Source organism: Pteropus medius, unplaced genomic scaffold (genome assembly GCF_902729225.1).
Source record: "Pteropus medius unplaced genomic scaffold, Ma_sr-lr_union100, whole genome shotgun sequence".
NCBI classification, from domain to species: Eukaryota; Metazoa; Chordata; class Mammalia; order Chiroptera; family Pteropodidae; genus Pteropus; species Pteropus medius.
This window is the reverse complement of record NW_024342470.1, coordinates 4,790,252-4,803,123: the sequence shown is the minus strand read 5'-3', so window position 1 is coordinate 4,803,123 and position 12,872 is coordinate 4,790,252. Positions and strand designations below refer to the sequence as shown.

General features: G+C 40.3%; 1 protein-coding gene across 10 annotated transcripts in view; it reads right to left on the bottom strand.

Moving 5' to 3' along the window:
- Positions 1 to 2,480: 2,480 nt before the first annotated feature.
- Positions 2,481 to 12,872, bottom strand: part of TEAD1 (TEA domain transcription factor 1) — a 250,050-nt gene continuing 239,658 nt past the window's right edge. For all 10 annotated transcript variants that reach the window (XM_039863632.1, XM_039863631.1, XM_039863640.1 and 7 more), the window contains one exon: positions 2,481 to 10,151. In XM_039863632.1, the coding sequence (XP_039719566.1) occupies positions 10,038 to 10,151 (114 nt within the window). In that variant the 3' untranslated portion in view covers positions 2,481 to 10,037. The remainder of the gene's footprint in view (positions 10,152 to 12,872) is intronic.

Here is a 12,872-nt window from a genome sequence, read left to right as displayed (position 1 = left end):
GTAATTATTTTAGGCTTTGTAGGCTATAGGGTTTGTTACAACTAATCGACTCTGTCATTGTAGCATGAAAACAGCCATGGTAATAAGTAAACAAAGTGGCTATGTTCTAATAAAACTTTATTTACAAAAACAAACAACAGGCTAGATTTGGCCCATAGGCCAGTTCCTAGACCTTTGGCCTTGAACAATTTTTATAAAACTTCTATGAGCTTGAAAACAATGTATTGTTTCTAGTTGTTGAGTTCAATACCTTGTGTCTTATAAATTAGAATAGCACATTTTTCAAATCCTCTATGTTCTACATTTTTTTGGTCTGCTTTATCTTAAATAACTGAGTTATTTAAAAACGTCCCAGTGTGGTCATGAATGTCAAATTTTGCTTTATAAATTGGAAACTATGTTGTCAGGTGCATATACTTTAGTCTTTATTCTTCTTGGATAATTGAAACTTGTATCATTTTAAAGTATAATCCTCATGATTGTAGACTTAATTTTTTTCCTTGAGCTATAGAATAATTTAGCTACATTGGCTTTCTACTGTTTTGCTGATATACTTTTTATCCTTTATTTTCAGTCTTTCTGTGCCTTTGTATTTTAGTTTGTTCCTTATCATTAGCACAGAGCACAACTTTTAAGCCTGAGCTTCATGGGAGCCAAAGCAAATGAGAGAATGTTTACTGAAGAAAATACAGTCAGGTTGTTGGCAGCCTATTTGCTAGTTACGACTTAGATAAATTTGACATGTGGGGCATTAAACAGAACAAAGGTGTCTCCAAAGACAGTTAAAAAAACTCTAAGGCGTCACAGGCTTATACAACACTTTTTTTTTTTTTAATTGGACTTATATCAGTTGTTCACTGCTTACTTGACAGCTAATTTGGCTTTCAATAAGTAGTAGTTATGCTTATTAGTGCCCTGTAGCTGTGAGGCAGGAAGAGATGATCAGGGGCTCCCAACAAAGTTGCTTATGCCCTGATCTTATTAATAAACTTTACCCTTCCCTTTGCTCCTTCAATCTCTTCACTCAGTGATATAGTTTACCTAGTGTGTCACTCTCTGCTGAATTCAAGTTGACTAGAGATGCGGGCACTAACAAAAGTTCTTTCTGATGTATTAAAGCACCTTTCTTTAGAAGGTAGAGGGCAAAAGATGCCATACAGCCAGTAGTAGGGCCACAACTACAAGGGAGGGGAGCTTCTCCATCTCTAAGTTGTCACTGGCTTTTATGACCCTAACAAGGGCTTAACTTCAGTGAGTCTCAATTTCCTTATTGGAAATGATTCCTTTATTTAAGAGTATGCGGGTTATAGAAGATAGCCTGGCATAGGTGCCTGGCATATAATAAGGCCTTAACAAAATGTTCCGTAGTTCCTGTCCCTCTGCCCTGAGCAGCTCACTGGACAAGAGCATGCCTCTCAAATTGTAGCAAGTGGAAAAATGTCTCTTCAAAGGGGCTGAAATGTTATTTCTTCTCTCTTCAATGCCTCCTGGGATTTGAGGCAGGCTTTACTTCAGATTTTAAAGAAAAGGGGATAAGCAAGATCATCTGAGGTCTAGTTCAAACCGAAGGATCCCAGGGTACACTCAGTCCTATTGTCAGAAGCCCAAGGTCATCGTTGTTTAAGAAAGTTCTCCCCATCTTCAATCTAGATTTCTCCTCCGGCCTTGAACTGCTTCCACGAATTCTCAGTGAACCAAAATGCAGGGACCAAGAGCCCAGTCTTAAGAGCCAGGGTGACCCATTTAAGGGTTCACCGCTCACCAGTCATGTTCTTGGATGACCTATCCCTTCGGAGCCTCAGTTGTGGCATAGTAATGTCACTGTCATCGTGACTTTTATGAGAATCAAAGGAAACAATGTATACCTCAGACCAACATAATTGGCCCAGTGTCCAGCATGTAGGAAAAACTTAGCGAATCCAAGGCTTCGTTATGCATGTGTGCTGCACACCTGAATCACAAATCCCACAGTGATGCTGAGGGCAGGGGCGAGGGGTTACAGCTTAACATGCAACCCGACTACTAAGTGTGGAAGCATCGTGCAGGTAAGAACCATGCTGCACTGTGTGCTCTACCCCTGGTTCCTGGCACGTACCCAGCAAGTTGGTAACAACAATCACAAATGCTCAGTGGCTGGGCTGGTATGCTTTTTGGTTCTCCGAGGCCCTACTTGGGTACCATGGACCATGGGACCTGATTTCTCAGGATTGCCTGAGATCCACAGAAAGCTGTTCTGCAAAACTTACGTCAATTTTAATGAAGCACTAAAGAGAGACACCAGGCAGATAGGCTGACAGACTTGTGGATGTTTTTAAGAAACCTGGCTCGACATAACAACTAACGTTCCAATTACTGAGCTTGGGGGACACTGTCCAAAGGATCATGGCTTCAATCTCTTTTACTTTGTCCTCGGAAAATCGCCCACAACACAGAAAATGCATTTCATTTTCAACAACATACACTTTTGCAGATAAAAAAGGTGACCCACACTTTCATTTTCTTTATTTTTCATTGATACCGTATGAATACAAAGTTTCTAGAAAGCTACAAAATGTCTACCACTTTATCAAGAAGGCATCAAAATGTGTCACTTTGCAAAGACATGAAAACACCTGCAGGAACTGACACAAAAATAGCATTTTTAGAGTGATGAAATAATTGCACTTAACTGTCATGGATATTAAAGTTATCACACATATGTACCGCGAAAGCTAGAATACATTTTTTTTTTTTACAAAGCACTTTATAAAAAAATTCTCTGCACACAAACCCTATAATTTTCATATAACTATCATACTAAAGATAAATTCACTTTAAAGCCAACACTTAGAACATTTTTAAACAAAAAGGTACCAGTACCTAAACACAGACGTTAACAAATACGAGAATACTGTACTGCCAAGAGGTTTAACCAAATGCCTTTTAAAAGTTTCTGCAAATAGGTTAAGAAAACGTGTGAGAATTTGACCCCCGCCCCCCATCTCTCCAATCTACCCAAGAGAAACCTTATTACCCAAAGGCAGTTTCTGTAGCCCACTCCCAGCAGCAGTACAATATCAAAGGAACCACTGACCAGATGAAACGCTTACATCACAAGCCCGATTTATACATGTGACATGAAGACACAGACCGTGAGAATCCCATTAAGTCATTTAGAATGTGAACAAACACACGTGGCAAAAACTGATTTACATAAAATTTAAGCATATTAAAGAATTAAAGGCTATTCAGGTTTCTTTTTTAAGTGTTACAAAATTTTTTTAGTCGTTTTTCAGGCACATACTGTTTTAGTTTTTACTTTTTCTTTATCTGCAGTCATGAGCCTATTGAAAAAGGCCTACAGAAGTGAATCTTTCAAGGAGGTAACAGGGAGATTTTTTTTTTTTTTCAAGAAGTGCAGTTAATATCTAATTTACACAGTGAAACTAATCACAGAAAATGACTGATGTGAAAAAAATCAGAGACTGGTTTCCAATTGACTTACGCCTAGATTCCGTCAGCCTCTCTTAGAGAAAGGGGAAGAAGAAACAATCTCATAATGGAAGCCAGACATAAGAGAATCATCCTGAGAGGTGGACTCTACTAGAATCTGACCCCATTGGATGAATGAGTGGGAAACATAAGTGCCGTTTCAAATAACAAAATGATGTAGTGTGGCATATGACTGACTCAATGCAAATTCACAGAGAATAAAACAAGTTACGGCTTAGAAGTAGGACAATAAATACAATATTTCATCTTATTTACGGTGCATGACTTCGGTGAAACTATCCTTTGCAATGCAAAAAATTTTAAACACATACCCTTCATTCTTAATGATATAAGCAATGAGTTTCTGAGAGGAAAACTATTGCCAAACAAAGCACAGTAACAGTTGAAAAGAGAAGAGGAAACAAGTATTTGACTAATTTCTTCCAAGTGTGTGGCACAGTATACTGACAGGGAGGGGCTGAATCTGAGCAGTTAACTATAACTCATATTGAGTAATTTTCCTTTTCATCTGTTTTTTTTTATTTTCTCTTGTAGAAATTCTACAAATACTCACAACTTGGTGTGGATAGAAATCACTCCTGAAATTTCAGAGCCCAGAGAGGGTATTCGTAAAGACACTAGGTAGAGACAGACGGAACATATGCATTAAGAGTCCAGAGGCTAACTTTCGAAGATGTTTGAAGTCATTTTTAAGTCTATATTGGTTTAAAAAAAAAAAAAAAAAATCTTTTTCCTTGGCTTTTGTTTGGCTGGTGTTTTTACATTCTTGTCCTTTTCATCCTCTTCCTTACCTCTATCGGCTTTCCCAATTTATACAAGGTTTTGATGAAAGCCAACTCGAACTTTAAAGAATGGCCCTTTTGAGGGCTGGAACATTCTTTGAAAATGCCGAATTGTGAATGGCGCTCTTTGGAAGTTTCCCACAGCACATTCATACACAACACTCAGAGTCCACATTTTCGCCCTAAGAAGAACACTGCAATTGTCATGACCCTAACTCATTTTTGTTCTGCACTGTCATCTCAGTTTGAGGCTTCCAACTTTCAAAATGGTATCATTGTGTAAACCAGATAAGTGCGCACTGTCATCTGAATGGAAAAGAAAGCCTCCACGGAGACTGAACACGGACATCAGAGGGACAAACCTGCCCGCCGGCTGGGAGTCTGTTGTTTGTGTGGAAGTTCCCTCATGCGGATGCAGGGCTAGGTGACGAGCGGAGATGACACACTGGGTCATCGGCACACACTGATAGAACAGTTCCTGGCTCCCTCCTGCTGCGGTTTGCTCCTGATGAGTGGCGGTGGGGGGCCCTCCCATGGCAGACAGACTCCCAGCAGGCGGGGTCCAACGCCGTGCTCTTGCGAACAGAGGCCTGTGGTCGGTTGCTCATCCCGGTAAACCAAAGGCATTACGGTGATCTCAAAATATTTTTGGTCTCTCTACAAATTATCATTATCGTGGCAGCACTTTTCTAAGCCGGAATCTCAAACCAAAGGCACTTTCATGCTAGAGTGCAGAAGATTCACAAATAGCTAAGTATTTGGTCGTGAATTTAAAAGGCAACATTAAAAGTACAATTTGCTTTTCATAGTAAACTATGAAGCTGCAAAACCTTTCATTTTGGTATATACATTTGAGGGTGTGGTCAAAGAACTTAGGTTCGGTTTCAGATTTTAGACCGACCAGTCAGTTTCCTAGCGAACTGGAGAAAAATGGGCTTACGAAACAAAATAAAATGTTTTGCTTGTCCTTTTTAAAATGTCGGGCCAATTAGTAAATGGACATTGAGAACTGGAGTGAGAAAAGGCTGGCGGCACGACTAAGGTATCACTAAGGCACTGCTTACTGGAACGCTTTGGCAGCTCTGAATTTAAAACTTCCTAAAAAAGTAACAGTAGTTAAGAGAAATGCTTCCAGCTTACAAAAGGGCTCACAGTTCCGAGGCAGCCTTTTGCACTGCATACCCTACACGCAACATCTCAAAGATTTAAGGCTTTTCAGAAATGACATGTGCAGGGCTTTGCCACAGAAACATCAACATAAAGAAATGAGCAATGCAGACATATCCTCTTAATGTCACAGGTGTGAACACCGACAAACAAAACTGGTTCTATCCTTCATTAGGACAAGTGTAGTGTACCAGAGCATATACAAAATTATACAAATTATATGTACCTGGTTTGTAAAATTGACTGTCATATCATATGACTTAAATAATTTACGGTTGCACAAAAACAAACTGCTAAAGCCACTACAGTACTGAAACCTAACGACTTGGGTTTTAAAGTCATTCGGGGAATGGTAACACCAAGTGCTTGGAACGGGGGCCTGTTTTTTGGCTGGTCTGAGTGCAGGACGTCGCTGCTGGGATGCTTAGAAAACAGACATTTGACTCAAAGCCTGTGGCAGGTGAACTGTCCTCAGAGTAAGTGAAAAGGCTCATCAGCTTTCCTTTCTGCTTGCAGATGCTCGGATAGCTCCAGCCAGACAAGACCTCCAGTATGAGAAGCAGCAGCATCAGCATGGGGGTGACGCTGTCGCTCTGGTGGGGCAGGGCGGGTTCTTCATCTCCCTCGCTCTTCTGAACTGAACCTGTCCGTTCATTTTGTAGGGATAATTGAAGCGCGAGCACCAAAGAGGAACAACTTCACCGGAAGAGGCCAAAGGTTAAGTGGCAGGCATCCTAAAGCCTCACCCTTATTTCCGTCACTAACCAAGCTGGGTGACTTTGTGCAAGTCACCTCTTCTCTGAGCCTCAACTTTCTCATCTACAAACTGAAGGAGAGTAGATTATGCCCTCTTAGCTCAATAAAGAAAACATTCTATCAGCCCTCTTTGGAACTAATCCTTCCCTCCTCCATCCTTGAAGATGAAAAGACATGTTCCTGAGGCTTCCATAAATCACAAACAGCACTGAGTGTAAGGCAGAAAGTAGAAGAATACCAGAAAATATTGACTGAAATGATTAAAGGCTTGATAATGAGGCTCATGAGTTTATGGGAAATAATGAAAATAGCTGGGATTTTTTTTTTTAAACTGGTAAACTCAGGGTTGAAGATCGAATTAGAAATGCTCTTTAAATAGGTGTGAGCTGATCATAAGGATGATGGTGACCAGCTGTTCTCCACTTCCCCAGGGATGAGTGTGAGAATACTTGTGGCGAGAGAGACTCTGTTGTGAAACAGAGGTTCTGAAACAGGAAGAGAACGTTGACAGTGTCACTTGCTTAAATCCCTGCCTGCCTCTTGATGACCTGAAACAAGGAGAGATATTATCTTGGGGTGAACTGGAAGGAAAAAGAAAATCTCAAATATGTCATTTGTGACCTGTAAGATCTAGGGTGGTGGTTCTCAACTAGGAACAATTTTGTGCCCAGGACCATTTGGCAAAGTCTGAAGACATTCTGGGTTGTGACGACTGAGGGAAGGGCTGCTGCCAGCACCTGGTGAACAGAGGTCAGGGATGCTGCTAAAGCTCCTACAATGCCAGGACAGCCCCACACAGCAATGACTTATCTGGTACAAAATGTCAACAGTACTGAAGCTGACACTGGTCTAGGGTAGCCTGGACATTCTGGAATTTTAGGACATGTTCTTGAAGAAGTCCTGATTCCACTTCAGGTCTCTTGCTAAGATGGAAAAGAATGCCAACAGACCAAAGTCCAGTTCTTCAGCTATGACATTTAGGCTGTGGAAAACTGGCTTTCGAATTCTCCAGTGAAAGCATGAGATGTCCCTGAATCAAATCCGGTAGGTGGTGGGCGGTCACCAAGAGACAGAGCACCTGGGAGAGAACGGGAGGACAGAGCTTTGGAAAGGCTTCTTTATGGTTTAGAAAGCTTTACTGACAAAGGGAAAAGACTCTGCCATAAAGGATGAATGACCGAAGGCTGACTCGGATTAGACGCTAAACACAAATGCCAACCCAGGGTCTAATTTGGGAGAGACGGAGAGAGGACCAAGCGTCTGAGTGACTGGGCCTATGGATAAGCTATGGAAAATATCTGCCTTGGAGAAAACTTTAGAAAAGCAAGACAAGAAGTAACTTTAACAGATCTTAGAAGTGTTTTAAGAGCAAAAAGTAATCCTCAAGGTGGTTCATGTATACCGCCAAACTCAACTACAAAGGCATTTGGAGGACACTGGCAGAGAAGCATCAGAGGTCCCAGTCTGGCTCTGAGTCGGCAGACCAGAGTATGCCCTTCTCTGCAGCCAACAGAACTACCCCCTAGCTGGTCTTCTTGGGTCTCAGTCTACTTGTGCTTTGGAAAGTAAATCCCAGGAGCCCTCCTGGCAGCACAGAAGAGCCCACTCCTGGGTGGGAATGTGAACCAGATACCTCCCTCCTTGAAGTTCTGAGCCACGTAAGATCCTGGTCCTGGAAAAGCGGGGATTCCCTTGAGGAAAGGAGCAAGAGAAACATCATTATTAAAAGGAGTGACCAAAAGAAGTCATATATATGATGACCATGGAAGAAGCTTAAATGCTTGGGCTAAAGAGCAGATGGAAGAGCAGACAACTGGGGCAATTTTTCAAGGGTCCTCTTGGAATCAGAAAACAGATGAGAGTTTCTGTTTCTGACGGAGGAAAGATGGGCACCATCCTACTAGTTTATGTAAGGGATGCACATTCCAAATGGAGAAAATTTTTCACTTTCTCCTCTGATCTTCCCAGTGACCAGTGGCATGAATTCAGGAGAAGTCAGGCTTGGTCCAGTGTGCTTCTGTTTGCCATTAGCCAGCCACACCCTCATGCTCATAACCACCAGATACTAACCAATATACAAGCAGGGTCAGAGCAGTGAGACAGAAAAGAGAGTGTCCAAGTTTCTTGGATGTGATAAAACAAAGTTTATATTTTTCTGGCTTGATGAAAAGTCTTGAGATGTTTCACATCTTCTAAAACTTATTTCATGTTCTATCGTATTAACATATTCCTAACAACTATTAAAACATCACTTTTCTCTGGGAAGTCGGGGGCATGCCCATTGGAGGTATTCCCCAGTGAAGCACCCAAGACATGTGGCTACGTCGAATCAACTCTGCCTGGGCTGTGCTTTGGAATATTCGGGTTGGAACGCTGAATCTCTCCTGGGAAAAGAACCTCTCAAATGAGCCTGTTTGAAAAGGTCAGAGATAGATAGCTGGGCCTCTTGAACCTCAGTCAAACAAGTACTGTGACTTATTGAGAGATGACAAGAAAATGGATGTCCTTAGAGAATATATCTAGATCTACGGAAACAGACTGAGATATATATACACATATCAGCACCTAGCAAAATGAGTGACACTAAATAGATGTTCAATAAATATGTGTTGAATAACTATCTATGTATATGTGTATATATGTATATATAAACACATACATACACATATAGTCATAGCAAGTTAATATGCATATTGGATCACCAGAAATAAACAATTTATCCACAGGCTGGTGAGGATGCTTGTGAATTTCTGGAGAGCAGAGATGCTAAAACTGATGAGCCTTTTACTTGTTTGGTTGATGAAATTTTCTCCCAGCCATGGAATTTTCTATACTTTGCAGCTTACAGTGCAGTATTCATGCCAATTTTAATTTTTGTTATTAAATTTCAGTGGTTCAAATATTTACTCATCTTAATAAAAAATTTGGTTGTCCATATAAAATATAACTGCACACACAAGACTATAAACGTTGTAAGTTTAGATTTTCAGTATTTATCTACTTATTGCAAAAAGAGCCATCTTTTCTTTTTCATTAAATAATCAATCATCACATTAGTACAATACAATTTTATATTTTAAATATACTATATATGTTAAGGATAAGGGGTGAAGTTTTCTTCCTTTGTAATACCTGTTTAAGAGTTTAATGGATTAGGAGATTAGTTTTAACTTTGTGAAAAAAGTACAAATTTGTTTCATTAGGATATTTCTACCAAGCATTTCTTAAGGCTATATTTTAACATTTGGTTTCAAAAAGAAAGAAAAGTTTCATTTAAAAAATAATTTAGTGAATTACATTCTTTCATAACTTCCACCCTAATTAGTTACAAAGATAAGTCTAAAGATTCTTAGTTTCATGTACTAATTTACATTTATATTTAAAGATTAATTTTACTTGTATCTTAAAACAAGAATTTTATGTTGGAAAAAAAAGAACTAAATACATTTGTATAAAGGCTGTAAATGTCTCATGGCAAATGCTCTGTCTGAATATTTTCTTCCACAATTAGAAACAGGTCTCTGCAGACAGAGACTTGGGTTCTTAAGGTTCACCTTTCCCGAGAAATTGTGGGCTGCAGATCTGAAGAACACATAGAAACAACTTGATTTCTCTTTTTACAACTGTACCAGAACTTCACAGCTACAATGATAGTATGAATACATGAAAAAATGACTTCACTCAAACAGAATTTAGAAAAGTAGGGTGACCTCAGGGCCAGGGCACAACCCCTGCATGATGAGGTTTACAGTCAGTCATTCGATAATGGAGAGTGTGTGTGTGTGCGCACATATGTGTGTGTGTATATATACAGGTATCTATATATATAAATAACCATGTTCAGTCTTTTACAAGCCTGTAAATATGATGTTGTGCTCCATGTTCACTATTTGAAACTTCAAATACACAGGCCATGCAGAGGAGAGTTTCTTGTGTATCCCTGTTTGTTACCACCTGTTAAAAAAAAAAGAGTATATATATACATATATATAAAAACACACTACATGGATGAAAACATTCCATCTCTGCCATCACGACTATGATTTACTTGGAAAATAAAGCCCAACAAGTGGATTATTAGGGAGCTGTCTGGCCTCACTCTGCCCCCTCTGGCACGAATTCAGGGTATCAGGGAGGGGTTTGACTTGAAACCTATCTAAGCTGAAATACCATATGTAAGAAAGACCTTACAGACAGGGTCTCACCCATAATCTGAGCCACAGAAGAACTAGTGTGGGTTTTTGGGGAGGCTGATTTCTTTACAACAAAGACAATTTTCTATAATTCTGTCCCATGGGACTGTCATCCTAGGAATTGTCTCCTACCTTATTTCTAAACTTTTCTTAAGTTTGTTTCACAGTAGCCAATGATACACATAGCTCCATGAGAGCTTTGTTCACCACTATTAACCAGCAGTGCCTGGATCGGTAAAATACTTGCTGAGTAAAGAACCAGTGGTAGAATCATGTCAAATGGGTCATGCCTTACATTTTGAATTTGAGAGCCTAGTCCAGTCAATGGGGGCCTCAATCCCCTCATGAGTCAGGATGCTTTGCCCATTTAGTTTCCCTTACCCTTAAGGCATCAAGTTTATGGTCTCTGGATAAAGAATAAAGTCTCAAAGTACTTGTAAATTTTCCCATCATAGCAGTCTGTACCATCTGAAAGTACATATAGATTTGTACGATTTTCTTTAAATGCCCATCTCATTCAGTGGACTATAAATTCCTGAAGAACAGGGACCACATTTCCTAGTTACTTGCTTAGTGTCTGGCACACAACAGTCACTGAATAAATACCTGCTGAATGAAAATTCACATACTAGCCAACATACATTGCCTGTTTATGCATTTACTCAGTATTAAATGTTTTACATACACTGTCTCATATACTATCATGACAATTCTGTGTGCAGATGCTATATCAATCCCCCTCTGACAGAGAAGGAGGCTAGGGCGGTTAATTTGTTTAAGGTTATACAACTGTCAACAAAGAAATCCAGATCTTCTGATTCTGAAGACCTTTTTGTTAACCATTATGTCATGCTGCTCTAGACAAATGAATTGATAGTGATGAATTATCTACATTCCCCTCCCCACCACCCCGGGCAATAAAGATTTGTTTCAATACTGGTACTCACATGCTTTTCTAGTGTTACTTCCTGCCACTTCTTTTACAGACCAAGTACTCCAACTTATGGGTCTTTCATCTTTGGAATCTCTCTCCCTCATCCTCACATCCAGATGAATGCCATGTCCTGCCGCTTTTCCCTCCTGAATAGTTCTTGAATCCATCCCCTTTTCCACTACTCAGGTACCACAAACATCACCCAGACTCCGCCACCAGGAGCCACCCTTGCTTGTCACCAGTCCTATTTGCACACAGTAGCCACAAAAACCATTTAAGAAATTTAAGTGTGACAACAACATACTCTTGGCTTAAAAACCCTGTTGGCCTCTTTTGAACTTTAAATTTTTTGGAGGAAAAGAAAACCTATACTTATCTTACAAGGCCAAGGACACTCTGCCTAGTCTGGCTGTTCCTCGCCAGCCAACTCACTGTTCCTTGCTCTCCTCCCTCTCTCGAAGCCAGCCACATGACCCTATTTTCAGTCCTCCTACTTGTCACCTGCCTGCCTACCTGCAGTATCCTTCCCTACCGTCTTTACCTATTCTTCTGGCAGGTATCTCTCAATTGATTCTTCCTCAGGGAAGCCTTCCCTGACGTCCTGAACGAGGTCAAATCCTCTCATTATATGCTCTCTTGGCACCATGTACCTATCTCTGCAGCTATCAGTCACAGTTTAGTTTACATTCATTTTGTGATTGCTCGAGGAATGCCTGCCTCCCTCACCGGACTCCAGGGAGGCCGCTCTGCCTGTCTAGTTCACAGCATCCCTGCACCTGACACTTAAGTATATACCCAGGGAATGGCCCTATTTTTAGCAAATCCGAAAAGTGTCTGTTTAGCTATCAAGGCAACTCAAACATTACCTTTTAATATCCCTGAGAACTCCCTACCCATTCCAAGTACAAGTACTTGCTCAGGTAATTAAACCACTCTGACCTTCCATGGTACCTGTTTCACAAGTATACTATGGCCACCGTTACCTTGTATTGCAATCATTTATTTGACTCTTCACTCCTACCAGGCTAAGATTTACTCAGAGATGGTCACTGTGTTTATTTGCATTGCATTCCAGTGGCTAGTCTAGCCCACCAGCTAGTAAGGTCTGGAATGGTCTTGTTGACACAGGCTTTGTAGGCAATCTACCTAGTAAAACACCTACAACTGTGTCCAGCAGCTTCCATCCTGGCCATGTTTCTATACCCCACCCTGCAGAAGAGTCAAAAAGTACTCTTTCTCTTATTACCAGTGAGATGATTTTATTCCCATAATCCAGGAATGCTGGCTTAAACTCGGCTTTTCTAAATGTAAAATACTGTTTCAAGCAAATATTTATAGAGCTACTAATTCTTCATATCAAAGGAATTTATTTAGGTGCTTAATGAAACATTTTGGAATTACTTTAACATGGTACGTTATCTGGACATCTATACTGCTTGAAGTCTCATCTCCCAAAGGGAGCATTACTGATAGAATTATATGAGGTTTATGGGTAATAGATGATTTAAAATTTTTCTAGGCCTTATTTTCTTTGGCTATGCTCTGTAA